General features: G+C 32.5%; 1 protein-coding gene across 4 annotated transcripts in view; it reads right to left on the bottom strand.

The window, feature by feature from the left end:
* Positions 1 to 2,363: 2,363 nt before the first annotated feature.
* LOC145293904 (complex I assembly factor ACAD9, mitochondrial-like) overlaps positions 2,364 to 26,134 on the bottom strand; it is a 123,472-nt gene continuing 99,701 nt past the window's right edge. For all 4 annotated transcript variants that reach the window (XM_080140707.1, XM_080140709.1, XM_080140708.1 and 1 more), the window contains 5 exons: positions 24,505 to 24,631; positions 20,340 to 20,417; positions 16,208 to 16,336; positions 10,901 to 10,973; positions 2,364 to 2,687 (listed from right to left, as the gene is read on the bottom strand). In XM_080140707.1, coding sequence (XP_079996833.1) covers positions 2,587 to 2,687; positions 10,901 to 10,973; positions 16,208 to 16,336; positions 20,340 to 20,417; positions 24,505 to 24,631 — 508 coding nt within the window. In that variant the 3' untranslated portion in view covers positions 2,364 to 2,586. The remainder of the gene's footprint in view (positions 2,688 to 10,900; positions 10,974 to 16,207; positions 16,337 to 20,339; positions 20,418 to 24,504; positions 24,632 to 26,134) is intronic.

Here is a 26,134-nt window from a genome sequence, read left to right as displayed (position 1 = left end):
TTACAACCAATAATTTTTATGAGTAGTGATTAAAATATTATAACTTAGAAAAAAATATTTTTAATAAAAATTTGGTCATTAAATCAACTGTCAAAATTCTATTAAAAGAAAAAAGAAAATTCAAGTGAAAAGATCTCCAGGCAATCCCAGATAGATGTAAGTAATAACCTATAATTGTCATTATTTCTCCAGCTCTCTTGTTCACTAGTTAAATCTAAAGAACTCTTGAAAACTGATTCAGCAGTGATGACATGCTTTTATTATCCTAGTCCTTTTCAGTTTTTCTTTGTTTTTTGTTTTTTTGTTGTTTTAATTATCAAACACATTTATGAATGCTTGTATTAGCATCACTTTACTTTATATACCCATACAAATTTTAGTGGAAGTCCAGAATTCAACCTAATTAAAAAACAAAAATACAGAAAAATCTTTATAATATACACACTCATTATGAAGTGAAAATGTCATATTCCAAAAATCACATAAATTAATAAAGTAGTTTTTTAACCAAGAAAATGAAATTTTATGAGGAAACAAGATATTGAATAAGTTATGTTTAATAGATAAGGGGGAGACAATTCAATTCAAACGACGAAGATCAAAATCAGCCTTGCAATAGCTAAAATTTACAAAGAAAAATGCTACTTTATCAATTTACATAATTTTTGGAATATGACATTTTCCTTCTGTGATGGGCACATACACCAGAAAGATTTTTCTATATATTTTTTTTTTTTTTAACTAGGAAAGAAAAAGATTAACATATGTACTTAATATTGAGTTTTAGTTTTATGATTTCGATTAAGCAATAGCCAAACTTCAGATTTGCTGGAAAAATACTTCTTGCTCCATCAGACATCTCAGATTAAAGCTAGTATAAGGTTAAAGATAAAAAAAACTGGATATTACATTTTGGGATTTTCAAGATGAGGATTGATAAGGATTATTCAGACCACTATTCACATCTTAGTTGTTATTTTCATGTTGTTTCGACCAATGTAACTTCTGACCTTCTTCAGGAGCAAATACGCATATATATATATATATATATATATATATATATATATATATATATATATATATATATATATATATACACACACACACACACACTAAGTTCAAGTATATTGTTAACATGAACTAAAAATCAACATTTTTTCAAAGTGCTCAATAGGAGTATAGAGCTTTTACATAAATAAAATTATAAAGAGTCTACGCAGATCGATCAATGTTTCAACATTTTAAATGATAGTTAATGAATCTTAAAATCAAACAGAAAGATTATATTATTTTAAATCATTCCGAAAACAAGATGGATGCCAAGAATTATCAATTGGGTTTTATGAGGAGTCACCTTATTAAAAATTTCATGGTTTGAAAATTGAGATGAGGACTGATTATCCGTATTTTTTTTTTATATCCTTCGGACTATTGTTGTTATCTATTTTCACATTTTGGTCAATGTAAAACTTCAACCTTTTTCACATGGATCTTGTTAAACTCTAGAATCTTTCGCATAAAATTGTGAACAGAACCCTTTATTTAATCCATGCAGTTACACGCTCTTATTCTGTCAGCCATAACTGGATAAAAGTAATTCGCAATTGTATATTTTATATATTTCACACTGAGGATTGAACCTTCAACCTCTAGAAGAGTGTAACATACAACTGAATTTTACAAACTAGTGGATAAAATATTTGGTAAAATTTAGTTGTAAATTACATTCTTCTCTAGAGGTTAAAGGTTCAATTTTAAGTGCGGACAACACTCAAAAATACAATAGCAAATTATTTAGAACTTCTACCCAATCATGACTGGCAGAATAAGAGCACACTGCCTTAATAATATTAAGATTAAATAGAGGATTCTGTTTGAAATTCTGTAAAGATTCCAAAGTTTGACAAGCTACACTTGGATTAAATTGACCAAAATGTAAAAATAACTCAAGATTAGAACAACAGGATGCACAATGCAAATAATATGAATAAAAATTTAATTTATTTTGAATATCCAAAACTTAAAAAGCAAACTGTATTTTTTTTTTTTCTATATTTAACGATTTTTCAGAGGAGAGTCATCATCATTTACAGATTTCAGACGCCCCCACCCCCAACCTGAGAGTGCACATTTACTAAAATTTGACTTCTGGCAACAACAAAAAAAATGTCTGAAACATTTTTTTTCTTCGTATAAATGCAGAGATCAGATTTAAATTAATCAACAGTTCTGCTGGCCTTTGAAAGAAATGGGCTTAGCCTGCCAGCATATCTGTCGTTACTTAAACACCATTGCTTTCATAAAAACATTTTCAAATTAACTGGCCTGGCAGAAAAAAAAGGATGCTGAATGCTCAGATCGTCTGAATATAAAAACTTCCAAAGATAATAGCAGTTTCCATACAGCATTTAAGGATCTCTGGATATGTCTTAATTTTTATTAATTATTATTTCCTGTAACAACAAAATACAAAGACATTAAAGCAGGTTTAGAGAACATTTGAGTTAAAACAAGTCGAGTAGTACAAGAAATTATAGTTCTCTCGTTCACAAAACTTATATTTTTGAAAAAATAAATCTGTTTCTTTCACCAATTTCGTGTCAGCGGATGTTCTGCTGCATAGCCATTAGCCTTGATGATCTTATCACAAATCTGGCGAATATTCTCATCATTGTTTAACACTTGACCTGAAGGAAAAAAAACGGAAAACAATCTTTACAGATTTCATGTCTGTAATCAAAATTGACACAAATTTCCAAGCTATTTGATTAAGAGACAGATCATTACTTTTAGATCATAGGAAAATGTTGCATAAAGAATGGGGATGGGGCAAGCAATTCTAAACGTGCATTCTGAACTTAAAAAGGTATTAACTAATTAATCAACAGATCTGTTAGCAGTCCCTGGTAAGGGTGCCTCAAGCAATTATATATATATATGTATATATAAAAAAGGCAAAATGTGCGTGTGTGTAGGTCTCGCAAGAACTTTGACAGAGGCGACAGATTTTCTTGAGATCAGTATCATTTTGAAGCTCGACCCTTCAGACCACAAATATTGAAAAATTGACTAATCCTTCATCCTCAACTGGGCACTTTCCTACATGGAGGGGTAGCAAAAAAATCGTTCCATCATGAAAAGATGGCCAAATACGCATACGCAAACCATGTTTCTTGAATTAGTTTAAAGTTTATCAAAACCGACCCAATTTCACTGATGCGCTCTTAGCTCAGCTCAGTGGGTATAGGACCAGCGTCATTATCTTAAGGTTGCAAGTTCGAACGGTAATGTAATATTAGTTTTTTTTTTTTTTTTTATTTGATTTTTAAAGGTTTTAATATTGAAATGAAATATTTAATATTGAAATGAAACAGGGTTATTTATGCCCCCCCCCTCCAATCAAGTTCACTGTTTTACTTTGTTTTTCCAATTTTTCTAAAGTTTTAACATTGTTCGTTTTGCATCACGGTCGTTTTTGTTTTTTTTTTTATATCACATTCGCTGTGTTTTTTTTTGTTTTCCCAATTTTTTAAAGTTTTAACATTGTTCATTTATTCTTTATTTTGCTGTTTTTGTTGTTTTTTTTTTTCATAATTAAACAGTGTTATTAGGTTCGTTTATTCTTTATTTTCCATTTTGTTTTGACCCCCCACCCACACACACCACACCCGGGCAATGCCGGGCACCCCCGCTAGTCTAATATATAAAAGGCAAAATAGGCGCGTGCGTTTGTATATGTCTATGAAAGGCTTTTTCGGTGGGGATTCTCACATCGGTTAGATTCTGGGAGAAGTTTTCTATTACTTCTTAGATCATAATATCTCAGATTTGCTAACAGACATTGTCTATCTTTTTTTTTTTAATGGAGTTTTAAAAAGTTCCCTCGTTTTAAGCGTTCGATTAGTTTCGCTTTATTTATACGAAAAAGACAGCAAACGCAAGATTAATCGAACGAATGACAACTCCCGGCCTTCCGGTTGGGTAGTATCTCTTCTGTAATTGGTCCTTGGTCAATGTAGGGGAAATCCTTCATACTGAGACAATTACTATTTATTTGGATACTGCCAGAGTGCCCCCTTTTTGGGGGAGCTGCTTTTCCCCTTCACATTAAAAACGACCTTCATGGGAGGATTAAAAGCAACGCCATTTCTGCAAGTCATCTTTTTGATTGACTACGTTAAATTTTAACACTTTACACTTCCGGTCGTGTCATGGAGTAGGGGTAAGACGTCAGGTTCTTTCACTTTTTTCTGGCTTTTTGTACTCAACACGTATCTCCAAACACCTGGGCAACACCGGGTACCTCTGGTAGTCTATATATATAAAAGCGAAAATGTATGTATGTATAGTTTGTGTGTCTGCTAAAAACTTGACTGACTGAATAAAAATTCACAAACTTGGTATCATATTAAAGCCCCACCCTCCGGACGACAAATATCGAAAAATTATCCCAAAAGGACCATCAGAAGTGTGTCAACTAATCGATTTTCTGCAGGGGGAGAGGGTCCCCCAAAAAGTGACATTTTAATGTTAAACATTACATATTTTTAAATCAATTTATAACTGCCCCAAAAAATACGAACGCCAACTCTTCTACATAAAGTATACATGGGCCGTTTATTTTGGGTCAAATTGTATTTAAAACCCGCTGAGTCATGTTCCGTGATCTTGACGTCAGCCAGCTCTAATGGCAGTCTGAATTTAAAAAAACATGTTATCGGTAAAAAAAAAAATTAACCCTTACACAAGCTAAACTATGAACTTCTACGCTATGGCAACGTTACCAAAGTTATTAGCACATTCAAAATAGTTAGATACGATAGTTAAACGAAAAATAACAAGCCAAAAATGTGAAGTAAGTAAAAAAAAAAAAAAAAAAATGCTTACAAAAAATATTAACGATTGAAGTTTTTACAAAAAAAAAAAAAAAAAAAAAAAAGAAGCCAGACGCCATTTTCCAGTCTTTAGAGTAAGGAAGACGAAGTGAGAGAGAGAGAGAGAGAGAGAGAGAGAGAGAGAGAGAGAGAGAGAGAGAGACATACACAAACAGAGAGACAGACAGACAGATAGAGAGAGATGTCTAGACAGGAAATGAAATACATAATTTAATAAAAAATAAAATACTGCTACGTCATCTCGTAACACTCCCGCAATGACCTCATTTAGTGGCTATCTGTCAATCAAACCTCTTTCACTCGCTTTATAACCCTTATTTTAACACTATAATCAATTCCTCTTACTCTTAGCCTAGACAGTTAAGTGGTTGGAGTTAGTTTCACCTCTGCATTCCAGGTTCAATCCAGCCTCACGGCTAAAACTATTTTTTTTTTCTTTTACATCTTTAGACACGCGGGCAACGTTTCTTTATTTATTTTTTTTTTACTTCGCTTATTCTTTAGTTTACCCCCCCCCCCCCATACATACAGCGGGGTTTTTTTTTTCCGCTTTTTTTTTTTTTTTTTGGATTTGGTTTTTCTGATTTTTTTAACATCATTTCAGGGTTATTACTTATCCCCCCCCCCATACACACACCTAAAAACACCCGGGCAACGCCCCCCCCCGCTAGTTTATAATATAAAAGGGAATGTGTGTGTGTGTGTTTGCCTGCCAAAAACTTTCGACATATGTGACCAACACTCACAAAATTGGTATCGTTTGAAAGCTCAGTCTCTCAGACGGCAAATATCTGAAAATTGGCCCAAAACATTAATTCTTACACCAAACTTTTTATAAGGGGGGGGGCACATTTTTTTTGACAACATTTTTGCAAAGTCATCATTATGTTATTGAGAGAAAAAAAGAAATGTCTGCAACAAGGGAGAAAAGGAAATTGAACTTCAGCCATCTACATAATGAAATGTTATTTGTTAAAACTAATTAAAAATTTACAGCTACAAGATGTTGTTTTTTTCACATAAAGACTTCCAAGAGGTTAATTTCTTTTTTTATGTAAAACTAAATTCATGTTAATGACAATAACAAATCAATTACTATTTAAATGCACATTAATAGCAAGACTTTAAATATTCATTAAGTTCATTTGTTGTTTTATTTCTTTAAGTAATACTTTCCTTGAGATGATTACATTAATTGACCATTACTGTTAAAATGAATTTCAAATGAGCAGAAATTTTTTTTTCCAGATTAAGCATTCACATACGTTTGTGTGTGGTAAGTAACGCAGCAACACATCGACTCTTAGTTACATTTCTGCATTTTAGAGATAAGGATTTGATTATTCGGATTCTTCAGACTACCGATCTCATCTTTGATCATTTTCAGTATGTTTCAGTTGATCTTACGTCCAACCTTCACATGTATCTTGTCGAACTTTGGAATATTTCTGTAGCACTCTAGAATCTACATAGAATTTTAAACAAAGCCCTTTATTTAATCGACAAGGGTAGCATGCACTAGTTTTGTCAGCTATGACCGCGTATTGCTCTCTTGGAGGATTGAACTTTAAATCTCTAGAAGTATGTAACTATACAACTGAATTTTACCAAGTACTTCAAATACACCACAGGTCCTTGCGGACAATTAGAAACCATAAACCTACTTTTTTTCTAGATGTACAATGTTACTACTTAAAATATATTATTTATTACCTATTTTACCCTCATATATATATATATATATATATATATATATATATATAAAAATGTAAATTTGGTTCGTTAAAAGCGAATAAAACCATATTTCTACGTTACCAATTTAATTGAAATTTTCAGAAATTCTATTTTTAAAGTCAAGGAATGTTTTATGTTATTAAAATAATTTAACATTGCAAATTATAAAAATATTAAATGAAATAAAAAATATTTTTCATAACTGCGGTAGAAATTAGCCTTTCACTTATTGAGATAAGTATTATTTGTATTAATTTTTATGATACTCATGCAGAGAGTGATCCGTGCTGAAATAATGTTATTTAAAAAGTCATTCTTAACATGGGGAGGGAAGGATGTTTTGTACCTATTCTGTACTTTAACCTTACAATTGAATAAAAAAAAAAAAAAAAAACATATCGTAAAACGTTATTTAAACGTGGAAATATGATTAAAAAAATAGCGCGGATCGCTCTCTGCATTAGCACCATTTTTATTTATTGCGGACTATTAATCTCATCTTTATTAGTTGTTTTTTCACGACTTTTCGGCCAACTATTCCTCTGGCCTTCATGAAAAGAAGTAAGACCTTTTATAAATGTTCAGTAACTTTTTCCTTTTATTATTCTTAAAGAGTAAAACTTTTCTTATTCACGAAAGGAGTTAAGCCTACGTAAATAAATAAATGTTTGTACATGTGACAAATTATCAATAAATGATTTAGTTACTTTTTTTAAAAAATTATTTATGAAAAGAGTTAACGTAAATAACGTTTATTAAAAAAAAAATGTAAAAAAGAAATCATTATTTCGACATTTGAAAGTGGTTCTCACTTTTTAGTTACAACGTTCTGATAAATCAGTCACCCATTTTGTAACCAATAAAAACGTGGTATATCAAAACCATAGAAAATAAAAATAATGAGTCTCTACCGCATTTGTAAGTCAGAAATATATTTGTTTCTCAAAGAAAAAGAATAGATTCAACATGACTTTTTTTATTGTTTTTATGAAAATAAAGTTTCGAGTTTTTTAATTTTTTTTTTTTTTTTTTAGTCAGTTTGTGGGTTTTTTTTTTTTTTTTTTTTAAATCGTTTTTATGAAAGGTGAGTTTTTTTTGTTTTTTTTTCAAAACTTGTTTTTTATTTTTTTTTAAGTATTATAAATTTCACTAACATGCTGGAGAAATGTTTAATAATTTGGTATTTTTTTTTAGATTAGGTCCACCTCCACAATTTTCCTTTCAATGACGACATTTATAGGTTTCCGAGTATGCTGAACACGCAAATCGCATTGAAATTTTGCGGAAATAAATAGTTGTATTATGCATTGTATTCTTCGGCGGCCATCTTTTTACGTGCACACGCGCCATAAACAAATACACACACGTAAAAAAAGATGGCCGCCAAAGATTACAATGCATAATACAACTTTTTATATCTTGATAACTACTTATTTCTGCAAAATTTCAATGCGATTTTCGTATTCAGCATAGTCGAAACCCATTTCAAGTCGTCATTTAAAAGAAAATTGAGGAGGTGGACCTAATCTAAAAATTTACCAATAAAGGTACCCGTACGCCTCCCGATACATTGCTTCGTCAACATGCGACCATTTTATATCTCCCGAAGACACTTCCGTATTTAGAAAAAAAAGAGTGACCGATTTACCAGAGCGTGGTAACTAAAAAGTGAGTACCCCTTTCAAATGTTGAAATGATTTTATTTTTTTCAATTTTTTTTCATAATCTGGTTAGTGTTCAATCAATAATAATCCAGTGAAAAAATTTCAAAAAACCTATCAGTATAGAAACTCCACCACGTAAGTAAATAAATAAAAAAGGTTACGTGCGCATGTATTAGCCTTGACTAGGGGGGGGGGTACTAAGGGAATGACCATTAAATAATTCTGCGGATCGCCATGGAACTCAACGCCCAAGGAGTACCAAATAGTTTTCATGATCTGAAGAAATTTTTTTTCGAAAAGTGGGTGATCACTTTTCCATGTAAATTTAACTTAAAATGAGCACCCACTTTCTGGCCACCTGAGGAAGGGGCATTTATTTTCGTGTTTATTGGCTTAAAGGTTTTTTGACAAGGCAGTTTGGTACGCAAATGCATATTTAACAGTTTTCGTTTATGCTCACGCATAGCATAAACAAAGGCTACGTCTGTGAAATGGAAAATAGTTCCAGAGTTCAGGGGTTAATACCATGCAAAAGAAATCAAACAAAAAAACTTTTTAGCCAAGAAACACAGAAAAAAAAAAAAAAAATAGCATCCATTTTTTTTTTCTATTGAATTCATTTGCTGTTTTTATTGAAAACTATTTTCCCCCGGATTTTTTATATAATTTTCCATTAAGGGCCGTGCGTCTCACGTTCGTAAATAACAAAAATTTTTTTGGTAGATTTTGGTGTGCTAAAAATGAATCTGCAAATCGTTTCCGTCGCAAAAAATAGTTTTTATGATATGAAGAAATTACTTTTTCGAAAAAGTGGCGATCACTTTTCCATGTAAATTTAACTTAAAATGAGCACCTACTTTCTAGCCACCTGAGAGAGGGGGGATTTTTTCCCATATTTATTGGTTAAACAGCTTTCGTTTATGCTCATGCATAGCGTAAACGAAGGCTATGGCTGTGAAATGGAAAATAGTCCCAGAGTTCAGGGGTTATTACCATGCAAAAGAAATCAAACAAAAAAACTTTTTAGCCAAGAAACACAGAAAAATGCCCCTCTCTCAGGTGGCCAGAAAGTGGGTGCTCATTCTAAGTTAAATTTACATTGAAAAGTGATCACCCACTTTTTTAAAAATTAATTTCATGAAAACTTTCTTTTTGCTACGGAAACGGTTTGCAGATTCGTTTTTAGCACACTGAAATCTACAATAAAATATTTTGTTATATATGAACGTGAAACGGGCCTTAAAGTAAAATAATACCGGATTTTTTTGAGCAGATTTGCCGTTTAGTTGTACAAATATCCTCAAACCAGGTAATCACTAAAAGGGACTTTTAAAAGTCGTCACCTGTATCGAGCAAAAGTTTAAAACCACCGATTATATGCCAGCCTACATCATGGTAACATATATTGAGCGAGTTCCTAACAGTATTTTGTATAGTTTTTTTTAGTTTAAACTCATTTTCCCAAAATTTCCCCAAACTTAACGTGTTCGATACAGTCTGCCGCCATTTGTATTTTTCAGATATACCGATAAACATTGTATGTTTTTGAACCGATTATACATTACATAAAAACACTAAAATCTTATCCAGTTAAGTAGAACATTTACTTTTCTTGCCTTTGATAACATTTATTTGTTATATATTTATTTTTTGACAACTTCTTTGTATCTGTGTTTAGTAATACAAACCCTTTTCATTTAATGTAACGTTTAGTCGGCTTGAAAAACAGTGTTTATCGGGGTATTTGAAAGCTACAAATGGTGGTGGACACTGTTGATTACTTTAAGTTAGAGAAAGTGAGTTAAAACTAAAAAAACTATACAAAATACCGTCAGAAACCCACCGATTATGCCAGCCTATGTCATGGTAACATATATTCGGTGAGTTTCAGACACTGTTTTGTATAGTTTTTAGTTTTCAACTTACTTTCCCAAACTTAACGTATTCAACAGAGTCCGCGACCATTTCTGTTTTTTGAGCCAATTAAACATTTTACATTACATAAAAACACTAAACAATTATCCAATTAGGTAGAAACGTAAATTACCTTACCTTTGCTTTCATTTATTTGTTTTTGGACAACTTTTTCGAATCTGTGTATAGTAACCCCCCCTCCCCCCACCATCAACCAAATATTAATTACTAACTCACATTTTTGTAAAACAACAAAAAAAAAAAAAAAAAAAAAACATTTAGCGTTTCAACATTTTTACTACGTTCGGCTTCATCCACTGATTGTTGGTCAAGTCCAAACCATGAATGATTGACAGAAACTCCCGAGGATCCAGATCAAATTCTGCAAGAGTACCATTTTTTTTCATTTTCGCCTTCTTTTTCACTTTTTGCAGTGGATTGCTGTACTAATATAAGAAACATGCATTTTCTCTTTTATTAAATTTTTCCATTACACCAAATTGAGCCACTGCAACGCGTGGCAGGGTACAGCTAGTATATATATATATATATATATTAGTTATATTTAACTCGTCACAATGTTGCAAGTAAGTAATTGATTACTGCTATTATTGTGTTTGGGGTGACTTTGACACTATTTTCCAAGGCAACACCGAACATCGTACTAGTATATAATTAATATAAAGAATTTACCTTTTTCCAAATCCATGACATTTTCGAAGATCCGTTTGTTTGCTTCAAAACAGATTGCTTTTGTGAGCATAATCTGTAAAATAAAATAAAATGGATTAACAAAAATAAATCCCTTTAACCAAGGTAAAAGTTTGCTTCATATCGTTGAAAATAAATAAATATTTAAATAAAAAAAATAAATATATCATTTTGGCTTTCTTAAATTTCACATTTTAGTCAGAGTTATCTTCCCTTTTCTAGTACTTATCTGCTTTTATACCATAGCCCCCACCCTCTTTTTTTTTCTTTTTTTTTTTTTTTTAAATTTTAGTTTCTCAACTTATTTGATGCTATAACCTATTGGAAACGATATATTGAGCACAAGGTTTTATTTGGAAGGGGGCATGATTGTGAGCTAATGTTTTCCAAGGGTATAACTGCATACAATAGATCTGACAGCATTTGCAAATTTCATAGTCTGTACAAGTATCCATGAGACCAATAACTGTTTGAGATGACACACATTACTTGTAATCAGTTTGTCTTTTTTTTTTTTTTATAGCATATCAAGTTTTGTGTTATTTAATGCCAAATCCAGTAATTTTAGAATAAGATTATGCTTCAAGTTCTTTATTTCCTTAAATATTCATGGAGTTTGGTTTGTTTTTATTGTAGAAGAAAATTGTTGTTTTTGACTTTGCAAAACCTGATTGAGTTTTACAAGGAAAATAAAACAAAACAAAAAAACAAAACAATAACATCAAGGTTTACTGCATTTTAGGTTAGGAAGCCAGTATCCTCAGCTAGCTTAAACTGGTAGCACAGATCACTTTATAATTAATATTCATGGTATTTTTACTTATCTCAAGAGCAATCATAATAGTATAAAGTATGTCATCAAGAAATTTATATTGATTGACCATTATGTAATTACTGCCATTACTGAGGAGTAAACACGTTTCATTAAAAATGACTGGAAAAAAAAACAAAAACAAAAAAAAAACAAAAACAAAAAAAAACTTTACATTTTGACAGTTGTTCCACTAATATTCATACTATCATATACAGTGTATAACAGGTTTCTTTAATCGTTATTACGTGTCTATTGAATGTGCGTATATAAGAAGTGTATACATAACGCATTTGTAATTGTCTAATATGATGTATATATAATGGAGTTTATATGTGCGTGTGATTGTCTAGCAGCATTGTGTCGTCTGTGACATGGATGTAAACAAGTGTTCATACATGCGAGTGTATGTATAACAGATTCAAACAGTTCATTGATGGGACAATAACAAACAGTTCTTTAACCAAATGACAAATAACAGTTTTTATGAGGTTTCCATCCAGTCAAAAGAGGCGAGGGGGGACGATATATATTTGCAAAATCTGCAATGAAGATTCATCCCAAGGAATGATCATTAAGACTTTGGTTACATTTTCATGCAACTTATTTCCAAATGTTCCCCCCATTTTGGAGTTGCACACTTTTCCTTGTTTCTACATTCTGGTGATTTTCTGCACCTGATATCTTTCAGGGCATACAGGGACCATTATCTGTCCGCTTTATAACCTGGTTGCTAGCTGACTGTCCAACTTGACCGTCCAAATCTACCTGACTACGTATCTATATTCCAATTTTCCCTCTGTTCCTTATCTGACATCACCACTCAGTCCTCTTTGTTTTTGCTTTAATCTATTATCTTAACGTTTTGTTTATGTTAAAAGCTTAAAAGTTATATAAATTTTTAAATATTGTATCTCTAAAATGTTGAATTCATTTAGAAACATTTTTTTGCCATCCAAACATTTTTCTAGTCACAAACATTCACAATCGCCCATGATTAGGTGCCTGGCATTTTCCGGGATACCAATAATATAACAATATAAATTAACATCTCGATCAGTAAAGTTAACAAAAAAGAAAACATTTCAAACCGGAAATCAAAAAAGCAAACAAAAAAAAAACCCCAAAAAACAAACATCAATTAGTACAGAAAAAAAAAAGGAACAAAAAAGAAAAAATGTCTCATGAAAACATTTTTTTCCAAATTCAAGAGACCAAGCGCTCTGAACAATTTTTACTAGCACGACAGAGGAAGTACATATATAAATATATAGTAAAACCCCGTGATACGGTGGCTCTAGGATACAGTTTTTCCAGGTTATGATGTGGAATAGAATTTTTTTTCTGGTCCCTGCTACGGTATTTGTCCCACCTTACAATGTTATTTATGTTATTTGATTATATACATGTGCATTATATATTTTTGTTACGAATTTTTATGCCATATCCTGGGGTTCTACTGTATATTTAGTATTTAAAAATGGAAATATAAATATTGACATTAACATTTATAGATTAATCTTGATAAAAATGGCCAATATTCAGGATAAAACATCTATATATATGAGGAGAGTTAAAATTATGCAAATCATGATTTACAAACATTTATTATTCATAAACAAGAAAGACAAGATAAAGTGAATTATTCTCTTATTCCAAGGAGAATTAAAAGTTTGGATTTTTTCTTTGGAGGAAAATGGTTAGCGAAATAATTTTTTTTATAGACTTGCTATAACATTGCTGGCTAGTGCACGAAATTGAAAGCTGCAAAGTTCAAAAGAAAGTAATGTTTGAAAAATTATATCAAGATATATGAAGCACCAAAAAAAATATCTAAATTGATGTCCAAATACAAGTTGTCTGGGATGGACTAAGTAATATTTTAAAATAAATTGCAAAGGATGTTATATTTCTTATGACATTAACAAATGAAAATTTGCTAGTCAGAAGCAAAGTTTAAGTTGTCAACTTAAATGCTATTTAGGTTTGGCTTTGAAAATCCAATAAGATAACTTTATATGTAAGATAATGGATATCTGGTGTCTAGATCACATTTCTTAAATATTCTATATATTAATACGCTTGTAACTATCTATCTATCTATGTCACACTTTCCGGCAAATTTGATTGGTTGAGAAGATTTTATTCTGGAATAGCGGATTACACATTAAACAAACGCTCAAGGCAGAGATCAGGGTTGCCAGGTTGGCTTCATTTTAAAAGTAGTTTGGCCATCAGAATTTCTGTTTGGCTTTTTTTTTCCAAATTTGTCCCTTTTCTGAACGAACGCTCAAGGCAGAGAGAGAGAGCGAGAGATAGATAGATAGATAGACAGAGAGAGAGAAAGAGAGAGTCTTCGTTAATTAAAAATATTTTAAAATCTGTTTCCACAGTTATTTACTAAATGTTTATATTTGAAAGTCAACAACTTCAATATAGTCAATTTTTCTGTAGTTTTCAATTTGGCTTTCTGTTGGCCTTTTTTTACTTAAAAAAAAATGTGCCTGCGCTTTTGGATTTGGCCTTTTTGGCTTTTTTTTCCGAAAAAATTTGGCTTCGAATAATTATTATCGTCTGCCAACCCTGGCAGAGAGAGAAAAAATAGAACCCTCAAGGCAGAGAGAGAAAAAAAGTGAACGCTCAAGGGAGAGAGAGAAAGATAAAAGAAACAAAAAACCGTGAAATTTACACGGGTCCACCTAGATCTGCCGAAAACCATGCCAGTGGAGATAATTTAACCACACATGTAAATATATACCTTTCTCCTATTAAAACTTTTTTTCATGAAATTTACTGTAGTAGTAGTAGTACAAACATATTGCGAAACCATCATTCTCTCTGTCTGTCTCTCTCTTAAATATAAACAATGCCTAGAGGAGAGAGTGGGAAGTTTTTTTTCATGAAATTTAATGTTGTAGGAGTAAACATATTTTTAGAAAAATATTTCATGTTTCGTTCCTGGATTAGCGGAATACACATCAAACGAAGGCTAATGTAAAATGCTGAAGGCAGGCAGAGAAAAAAAGAGAACGCTCAAGGGAGAGAGAGAGAAAAAAAGAAAAACGTTAAATGTAGTAGGAGTAAAAATATATTGTGAAACCATCATTCGCTCTCTCTCTGTCTCTGTCTCCCTCTATATCATTAAACAAATGTATAAGCACATACACAAATGAAAATTTAGTAGTAGCATACGGCGGTCTCTCTTTCTCCCCCCCTCTCTCTCTGTCTCTCTCTCATTTTTTTCTGAAAAATTTGGCTTCAAATAATTATTATCGTCTGCCAACCCAGGCAGAGAGAGAAAAAAGAGAACGCTCAAGGGAGAGAGAGAAAAAAAAAGAAAAACAAACGTTTAATGTAGTAGGAGTAAAAATATACTGCGAAACCATCATTCGCTCTCTCTCTCTCTGTTTCTGTCTCCCTCTATATCATTAAACAAATGTATAAGTACATACACAAATGAAAATTTAGTAGTAGCATACGGCGGTCTCTCTGTCTCCCCCTCTCTCTCTGTCTGTCTCCCCCTCTCTCTCTGTCTGCTGTCTCTCTTTCTCCCCCTCTCTCTCTCTATGTATATATATGTTCTCACCGCTATATGTCTTTTTACTTCTAGAAATTTACGGTTTGACCGTTCAAAATATGTTATGAAATAATTGATTTTTAGGTATTCTTTAAGGAAACAACCATAACAATACTTTCCACGGGGCGGGGACAAAAATTGAACATTTATTTGTTTTTTTTCATTGTTTATTTTTCTTTACATTTGTTTGAGAGAGAGAGAGAGAGAGAGAGAGAGAGAGAGAGAGAGAGAGGGAGAGAGAGAGAGAGGGAGGGAGGGAGCGATAGATAGATAGATAGACACACAGAGTGTGAGAGAGAGAGAGAGAGAGAGGGAGAGAGAGAGAGAGAGAAACGCAGTTTTCGTTAATTAAAAATATTCTCGCAACTACGACTGATTGCTGTTAGATATAAACAAAGCCAAGAGGATAGAGAGGGAGGGGGAGAGAGGGGGCAGATAGAGGAGTGAGAGGGGGAGAGAGAGAGGGGGAGATAGATGGGGGGAGAAAAAGTAGTTTGGCCATCAGAGTTTCTGTTTGGCTTTTTTTTTCAAGTTCGGCCCTTTTCTGTACGCACGCTCAAGGCAGAGAGAGAGAGAGAGAGAGATAGATAGATCGATAGATAAAGGGTTAATGTAAATGTTTCAAGGTACGGATATGTGATGGGATAATGTGTATGTGAAAAAAATAGAAAAGAAAACGTGAAATTTTCACGGGTCCAGTTAGTATTACATTATTTCTTTTATTTCAAAACATTGAAAATTGTTTGATTTGCCAACTTACATGTTATTTGGGTTTGATTTTAAAAATCAAACAAAATAACATAAGTTTTATATTAATTTGACTTATTCTTTAATAATGGTGTTGATTTCAGCAGTGTCACATAGCAATTGTTTGTCTCCTCTAAAAGAAGTGCATACATACCTCATGGTCTGCATTCTTAAGGCCAATGCAATAAGACCGCGACGATCGAGCTATACAAGCCGTCATGGCATAGAGATCAATTGCTATGTTAGCAATCCGCTGAACATCAAGCTGTTCCTCAACAATTTTCTGCAATTTGAAAATATAGGTACGTTTTAAAAGCAAGATTCAAACAGTTTTTCCAAATTCTGAATATAGAAATAATCATTGAAAAATGGTTTTATTTGTCAACTTACCTACTATTTGGGTTCGACTGAAAATCTGATAAAATAATTTTATAGGTTTTTTTTTTTTTTTTGACTTAGTAATTACCTGAGAGTGCTGTTATGTATGGGATTATCCACACGTACAAAGAATATAGAACTAGATGAGCGGAGAACGATTTTAAACTGAATAAGAAACTTACTCGGGTGTATTCAGAGGAGTCTATATAGAAACAACATCAAACAAGTATTCAACTCGAAGAAAAAAAATAAAAAAAAAAAAAAAACGTTATATAATAGGCATAAGGATCCCCCCCCCCCAAAAAAAAAAAAACGAATGTGTACATATCCAAGAAAATGGCAGAAACCCTAGAAAACAACCTACAGTCTGTAATGAAATGGGACTGTAATGCTATGAGGGTCGTTCAAAATATAAAGCTTCCCATTTTTTTTTAACTAAAAAAAAGTTGAAAAGACTGGAGTAGTACCATTAAAATGAGAGACCTTTTGTGCTCCAGAATTTATTTTTCTACAGTCATTACTATTTTTAATGTACTTTTGCCAGGAACTCAATGATGCATGTCTGCTTCTGAGGCATGTCCATAATAAGTGTTGCTTTTTTAGCGTCTCACACTGTCAATATCTGCAAGAAAGATGAAGCTTTCGGGTAATGAACACACAAGTTCAGTCATAACAATGCAATTTACAATCCCCTCTTATCCATTCGGGTAGAATAAAGAATAGGAGGCATTACTTTTGGAATGTTCCTTGTACGAAGATTAAGCTTCCTTTCTTTAACCACTACAAAAAACCTTATGACAAATAACATCATATCTGAAAGCTCATCTTCCAAACTCTTCAATCTAAAATTCACAGGTAACATGAATTGGAACAAAAACATTGAGGACATTGCCAAAGAAAGTGGGCTCCCTCTACCGTGCTAGAAAATTACTCTCAACAAAGAATATCATATCTTTAATGGAATGCGCTCTGATGAACTCATAGCACTTGTGTCTCATTGGCATGCATATTCTCAACTAACATGACAAGCAGCAAAATCCAACCCCTTCACTGTTGAGGTACCTAGATGCTGCTGGAAAGCCTTCTACTTTAATAATTTATTTCCTTTGAATGCTAGACTTTGGAATTACCTCCCTGTTTCTTTGTACTAATTTGAAGTTTAAATGTAATATGAACAGATATCTTGCTACTCAACTCCCCACAGTCCCCTGTTAGACATGATCCTAAATAGTAATTCCTTACATTCCAAATGGCAATATGCCTTGTTTAAGGTGAAGAAAAAATTGTTTTTAAAAATGCAGAATACAGAAATTTTTCTTTGAATGATTGTCCACTGGTATAGGATGAGGATTCCTAAAAATGCAATTTGTTCTCAAGAATTCTGGGAGGAATATTAGATATACACCTTTTGTTACTGTTATATATAGATATACACCTTTTAAGTTATGGAGCACCATAGAAAAAAAAGTCAGCTTTATTTTCTTGTACGATAAAGTAGTATAATTTTAAAGATTATAGAGTACTTAATAGGCTAAAATTTTATGTCTACACATTTTTCCAATAATATAACTTAAATAGTTAAAAAAAAATTACACTGAACACAAAATGAAAAATATTCAGGGATAATTTGATAAAAGTGAAAGTTTGCACTTACATTGAAAGGGGGGGGGGGGCAGGTAAACTTAGTTTTTAGAAGTTGGTAATAGTTAGTGTGGGGTAAGGGTTAACAATTTTGTTGCCAAAGAAGGGTGATCAAAAGATAAAATTTGGTCAATTATAAACTTGAATGGGTTTATACTAAACTTGTTCCCCCTACTTCTAAATTTTATGAGATGTTTGTTAACAAAATCAATAAAAATATTAAGTACACTGTACTCTTTGAACTAAAATTAAATATATCTACTCAGTTCTCGGTCAGAAATGAGGTAATCATTCTAGATGGGAGCAATTTTTTTTTTTTATCTAGCATACCTTTTGAGTAGCTGAATCATATTTCTCTCATGAGGAATGGAACCAAATATGGTTCTTACTTGGAAGTTAACCTAATTAAAAAATGCATAAAGAAGATGGAATGAAGAGGTCATATTCCAAGAATCATATAAAGTGATCAATTATTTTAACCAAGTAAAATTTTATAAGTCTATCTGAGAAGTAACTGTCTCATCCGCCATTATGAAAAAAAATATCAAGAATCAAAGGGAGATAATTCAACCATAATTCATAGTTACTAGATTTATGTTATAATGCCAACAAATTCCCATTAATTGTTTAAAAATTATTTTCTACATAAAAATAAAATTACTTATCAATTTGTGATTTTTGGAAGATGACATTTCCATTCCATGATGGATACGTACAAAGATTTTACTGTAGTTTTGATTTTTGATTAGATTGAATTCTAAATATGAGTAAGAACCGATATGTTTGTTTACAGAATTGCCCAAAATGTTTATGATTTCAGATTTTCTTTTTCTTCAGCAAAATATTGCAGACGTTTTTCAAGACCTGTACACATCTATAACATTTGTAAACGATATTCGCCTCCAGTTCTCACATAGTTGCAATTATAATCTCATACACACATGCCTCAGTTTATCAAACAATATCATAATTGGAAAGTGTTTTTTTTTTTTTTTTTTTTTTAATTTTCTTCCTTTGAAGATTGTAACACTGGGTATGTGGAAGTCAAACCAGCTGTCAACATTGCCCTGCTTTTTATTGAAACCAGCCAAGAACTCTTAGTATTCTCATTGTTCCCTTAAGTGCAATTGTCTGGATCTCTTTTGCACTTTGTTCACCAGGAATATTAGTTAGGTAGGACTTCAGGTTCTTCTTCATAAGCCCTGTGGCACCTATAATAACTGGTATGATTGATATCTCCTTAAGATTCCAGTTTCTTTTCATATCATACATGAGACCTTGATATTTGGTCAGTTTCTCTCCTTCAGCTCTGTTCAGACCTCCATCATTATCATGTTGCATGTTTGTGTAGATTGGTGATCTTTTAAACCAACACATTTCAGATGGAAACATTGTAGTTGAATGGTTACAGACTGGAGGCCATTTTCTAAATATTCAGCCATTGTTTTGGATATGCATGTGTCCATTTTTTTTGGATATGTGCGTGTACCTTTTTCTGACAGAAATAAATGGTAATATTTAATGCTACTAAGACAAAGCTCCTTTCCTTCAACAATTATAAGAAACCTTTTCAATCACTAATTGCTATGACTAATAGCATCCTAGCTAAGAATTCATCACTCACAAATAACATGAATTGGAACAAATACATAGAAGACATTGCCAAGGCTGCTGCAAAGAAAGTAGGTTTCCTTTAATATGCTAGAAAACTTCACACCAGCCAGTATCCAATGTTTCTACAAAGCCACCATTCGCCTATGCAAAGTATTGTTATGTTTGATCTGGTACAACAAAAAAAAAAACAAAAAAAACAAACAAACAAACTCAGATCTCACATTATCTACCAAGCCCCAGCCCCTGTTCCATCACCACAATGTCGCAGCCTTGTGCTTGTTTTACACTTTAATAGCATGTGTTGCAAAAAACTTACTGCATTGGTACTCTCTAGACCCCCAACTGACCCATCAGACAAAATCTCATCCCTTCACTGTAGAGGTATCCAGATACCAGAGGGGTTTCTACTCTGGTAACTTCTTTTACTCAAACTGCTACCCCTTGAAATTCCTTTCCTTTTTCCCTGACTGTACCAACGTGCAAAAGTTTAAATGTGAACAAACATCTCGCTGTACAACTCCCCACTTAGGATGCTCCCATAGGTATGTCCCCTCCCCCAATTAACAGTTGTCAAATACAATTACCTTGTTTAAGGCAAATAAAAGCGAAAAATAAAAATCATAAAAGTTTAAAAGAGAAATGACAACACTTACATTTCCATGTCGAGACAAAATAATTTCAACAATTTTTTTAAACTGAGCCGTGCATTTTTCCAATATTTCTGCTTGTGGCTATGGAGAAAAAGAAAATATCCAACTTGAACTTTTTTTTTTTTTTTTTTTTTTTTTTTTTTTTTTTTTTAATTCAGAAAGAAAAAAAAAATGCATGTCACAGCCATATAAAGGAAAACAAAAACAAATAAAATACAATAAATGGGGGTTGGAAATCTAACAATATTTTTAAAAGAGAAAGGTAGTTTGCTTGAAGCATTGCTGGTAAACAAATATGTAAGTGTACAAGAAGGCTGTCAGCAATGTAGAATACTGACATATTGAAATGACATGTGAATAAAAACAGACAAATAAATGAAGGTCTTATTAAAATTTAAAATCTTTGTACATCTATTTATTTTTCAAAATCATTCACATATATAAATCAGTAAATATGGATTTTCTGTTTAATATAATGGAGATGGTAAATGATATTTTTGAGAATATACTTTTTAAAAAAGAAAACCAAACAAATCCTGTTCATATATTTTTGTTCATACATCGCGTCACTTCAATAATCTGTTATTCTGCATTGTTAACAGCGTTCTTTACACTTATCTAACAATATTTTAATTTAGCTCCCATCTTCAGCAGGTGGTACAATGAGGAAAAAAGTGGCTGGTTACTTCTAATGCTTCTAAAACCAAGCTTCTATCTTTACATCAACATTCTGATCCTCATCTGGCATCAATTGAAATGAATGGCTCTCATCTTGGGGAGGCTCCATGTTTTCACAAGCTTCTGGGCTTGCCCTTTACTCTTGATCTAAAATGGAACATGTGCATCAAGGTCGCTGGAAAAATGGTGGGATTCTATCGATCCAGTAGATATCTACCTGCTCATGCAATTCTCTATCTGTAGCCAGGTACGTCCAAGGATGGAGTATTGCTGTCACATCTGGGCAGGAACTGCTAGGAAGCCCTTATCCTGCCTTGACAGAGTTCAGAATAGACTTTGTAGCTTAGTGGAAGATGCCCTTTTCTCTTCCCTGCAACCTTTCTCACAGAAGAGATGTTGCGAGCCTGTCTGTTTTATTGTTATTTTCATAGCAAGTGCTCGTCTGAGTTCCAATCTATGACCCCCCCCTCGCCAAACATTCACGAGAAACACTTATCTGGCTGAAAACACTATGAATAATTTCCCTTACTCTTTATTCGTGCCTACGTTTACGTAGATTCCATGAACAAAGCTTCTTTATTAGAACTGCACACTTGTGGAACTCTCGGCGTGATTATGCCAGATATCAAATAAAGTAGATTGAATGCTAAAAAAATATTCTATTGGAAGTCTGAGTGCAATGCGATTCACCATCTCAGCAGGTGAATGCTAATTAATTGTTCGGCTGAAGCAGGAAGTCCCAGAACTACCGAACGTAAATTCTCCTGCAACAGCGCTCTATTCAGTATGGCTCTCAAAGCTGACAAATTCCATCCACTGGAATCGCTTCAACTAGTCGATATGCAGTTCTTATATTTGCTTCTCAAAAGCTTCAGCAACTATGAATAGATTAAACCTCTGTGATCTTTTTGATGTGTTTAAAAGAGGAGTTCCTGCTGTGAATGTCTTTCTGGTTTTGGTATTAGTCATTAAAAAGATTTGAGAATAAAGATTACCGAGATTGTTGGTTAAATGATGAGCAACAGTAGGAGAGGATTTAAAAAGATGGATGAAATTGGCAAAATTTGATTATTTAAGGCAATTCAACAAGAATTTAACATTGGTCTTGAAAATGACCATGTTGTAGTCAGCTGGAAAGCTGCACTGTGGTATTGTGTACCACATATGAGAAGTTCTATGAAATAAACTTTGTTCAGGGAAGATTTTTTTGATTTAATTAACAAAGAAAGGAAAATTCTCTGCAGTGATTGTAACCAGAGTTTTTGCCAAGAATATTGTACAGGAAATATCTAGGGAATGGAGCTCAGTCAAACGTCTGCCATGAAAATAACGACAGTAGATGAAGAAATGCTTTTATTGTGGTATGTACATCATTATTGCTCACCAAAAGGCATTTGCACCAGCATAAAAAGGTGACAAATCAGCAGGTACGAGTGCCGACAATGTACACATGTTTCTGGAGATGTGGTCAAGACATGTCCATGTGTATCTTTAAAATTTGAACCGACACTGTATATAGACATTCAACCACTTGAATATCTGATTTCATCACAGGCGAAACATATCTTAGAGACTTGCTTTATTGAGACAGGTGATACACATTGAAGAATATTGTTACAAGGATTCTAAAACAAAAGGACATTATTCTATCGATGCTGGTATCACACATAATATCCAGATTGATGTTTAAAACAAATCATTTTTCAAATTTAATGAGAACATATCTCCAAGAAGCTTTTGTATTTTTGGATCATTACATCGACGTTACACACATTTTGTAGTTTCAACACCGAATCCAACAGAAATGCACTGATGGTACTGGACGATTGTAACTAGAGTTTTTGCTGAGAATGTTGTACAGGAAATATCAGCAGATATGTTCTCACTTCCTTTCAGATGTCAGGGGTAAATTGTAGCAAATATGAATACAGTTTCCTATTTCAGTAACTTCTTTCCAAGAAATGCAGACTTGTGGAACTTTTTCTGTTAACCGTTTTCCTCTTACCTAAAGGTTTGTTCTTTTCAAGATTGAAGTCAATAGACATCTCCAGGTTTTATGATAATCATCTTAGCTGCTAATAGGAAGTAGCTTCATGTCTTGTCTGGAGAGATTTCCATAAATTGTTTTTTTTTTTTTTTCAAGTCCAAGGCATGCATTTTCCTTTGGAATACCTAAAGTTCAACGAGAATGCATCAATAAGTGGCTTTTGTGGTCCTTAACTCTAAAAGGACTTACAGCTATGCAGTGTAGCACACATTATGTTACATAATGAATTAGGTTTCCAAAAACCAGAAACTTTGCTGTAAAACTGATTCCATGCATACAAGACCATCATCAACCACCAAGCTACTCCACATCAAGAAGGATGTTTTTTTTATGGAAATCACTCCAGAGAAAGCATAAAACCACTTGAGTTAAAAAAAAAAAAAAAAAAGAAAAAAAAAAAAAAGTTTAAAAAGATACCACTTCAAGGTCAAAAGCTAGCCAACAGTAAGTATTATATGAATAAATTCAGACTCTGAAAACAACAATTCTTCCTTTTGTCAGAAAAATCTTTTAAGAAATGTGAGGACTAAAGGAGCGAGAGTTATGAGGTTGTTGAAAGTAAACCCAAGGTCCACTTCTTACTCACCATAAAGTTGATTTTTTTTTATAGTTGCTTTAATATTACTAAATGCAGTCAATACATTACAGTTTTTTTTTTTTTTTATATTGGTTAAAAAATTTGTTGTAAGACATTGTAGGACATTTGCACACTTGAGTAAAAAAAATGGTAGTAAAAATTCACAATATCAAAAGGTTGTTGAAAACTTTATATTTGTGGACACTTGTAACTTATAACAGCATTCACTTGGAGTGGGTTCAGCTGGCTCTAAACAAGTTCACTGCATCCCTCATAAAAGGAGGATCACCTATGCAGTAGAGTCTTTAGTATACCTCAGCCATTTCAAGTTCCAGCAACAAATACTGAAAACAGACCACTACCCGTTTCATGTTAGTATTCAACATTTTAATCTACATTTTCAGTTGCCTGCTTTTGGCAACCTCTGGCCAGTGGATATAATTGAGGCTACCAACTTTAAAATGAATTCCTCATGGCATCAGAGAATGTGTCCAAACCAGTGAAGTATTCTTTTCAAAAGAGAATGTGATTCCGGTGGCATTGCATCTTGTGCAGATGGTGCAGTTTGAGATTTAGTTAAGAGATAGATGTATAGGTTTAGTTAAAGAGATAGATAGATGCATCGTAGGCAGTACAGATTGAATACTTTAAGTGTTCAAAGATCTTTGTGCTGGGGCCAGGTTTCACAGCTGTACAGCAGTATTAGAGGCACTGGGGAACTATAAAAAGCTTTAATATTAGTAGACCTATATGATAGCCTAGAAACATGATTTTAATCTTGGTGAATTCACACTTCATTTTAGCAAAAATAAACAAAACAAACAGAATAAAAAAAAAGTACAAAAGCGGAAAATCAGTTGACCAACCTTTAATGTCGGGTGGACAGCAGCTCCCAAATCTTGCGTCAATTTTGGATCAACAAGACGATTTCTCATATTCGAATAAACAGTTTTCATTAGAAGTCCAGGATTGTTAAATGGATCTCTTAATTTTCTATGAAGCAAAATAAAATAAATCAATTAGGATTTAAAGCATCATCAGTTTAACATCCATTTTACATGCTGGCATGTGTTGGATGACTTCCAAACTAACCTATTTCTGGCCAGATCTTCATTTATCCTTTCTTTCAAATCTATTTTTATCACTTCTTAACGTGCTTTTTTTTTTTTCTTTTGGCCTTCCCTTACCAACTAATCCTGCTATCTTAATTGTTCTACATCCAACCAAAGCACTCATTTTTTTTCAATTTAACTATGCCAATAAAGTATCCTGTTTTGCACACATCTTACTTTTCTGTTCAGATTTAATCAAAAATATCATTAATAGGTGATTGTAAATTGGTGATCTTTTAAACCAATACATTTCAGGTGAGTCATGTCGATATTAGTATAAAAAAAAAAAAAAATTATGAAAAGCCATTCAGAAAAAGATGTGCTAGATGGATTTTTAACAAAAACATCAGCCATAATTACATTTTTTAAAAATGTGTTTAAAAATGGTGAACACTTAATTTGACAATTTAAGTTAAGAGTTATCTCCCTTATTTATAAAACATACCATAAAACTCGATAAGTCAACAAATTCTATTTTTACTTGTAATTATTTTTCTACTGGATCATTTTTCGAAGTTATACTAATTCTGATACGACACGCAAGTCAGTAATAATATTTTCACCTGAAATGCTTTGGTTTAAAAAAAAAAATAAAAAAAAAAATATACACAAGCATCCATTAATATCTGCACATTAATAAAACTTTTAAGTAGTTTGACACTTTGAAATAATAAATCTGCCATACTATTGAAGCCAATATTATGAAGGCAGTCATATTAGCTTGCTTAATTTCACTTTGAGATATTAAAAAGGCTTTTTTTTTTTAGATAGAAAACTGATAGCTTTAAACTGACTTTCTGATAAAAGAACAAATAATACAATCAGAGTGAAAAGTATCTACTCAAATTTGACACCATCTTTTGACAACCAATGTAATAAACAGACTCCTAAGCAACAGATTATCCTATAGATCATATTTTGATTGCAGAAATTCCCTCTGGACCAAATTACCATAGGTTTGCACTAACAGATGCCACATGCAAATTTATTATGTCTAAACTATTACCCAACATTTTATGTAACTTTTGCATGCCTTTACAAACACATTTTTTTGTTATAATAAAATCTTACATTACATCCTATGAGTGCCATCATCACGACCGACAACATATTTAGACGAAGCAGTTCATATTTTTCTCTCTACCCCCAAAGTACTCCCATAGCCCCCAGTGAAGACTGGATATAAATATATATTTATAAATATATTGCTCTGACACCTACATCAATAACCGATAGACATACTACTACCTTTACACTTCCCTACTTGAAAATAAGGATTTTTCTCCACTTAGATTCCAGGTATTCTCATTGGCTGAAAACGTAAAAATCCGTTATTCCAGATTACACACACATGAAAAATGAACACTTTGCATCCTCACCAACA

The sequence above is a fragment of the Euprymna scolopes genome, chromosome 15, assembly GCF_053919585.1.
Source record: "Euprymna scolopes isolate OS-2025 chromosome 15, ASM5391958v1, whole genome shotgun sequence".
Classification (NCBI taxonomy): Eukaryota; Metazoa; Mollusca; class Cephalopoda; order Sepiida; family Sepiolidae; genus Euprymna; species Euprymna scolopes.
Note: the sequence above shows the minus strand (reverse complement) of the source record. Positions and strands in the feature narration are given on the sequence as shown.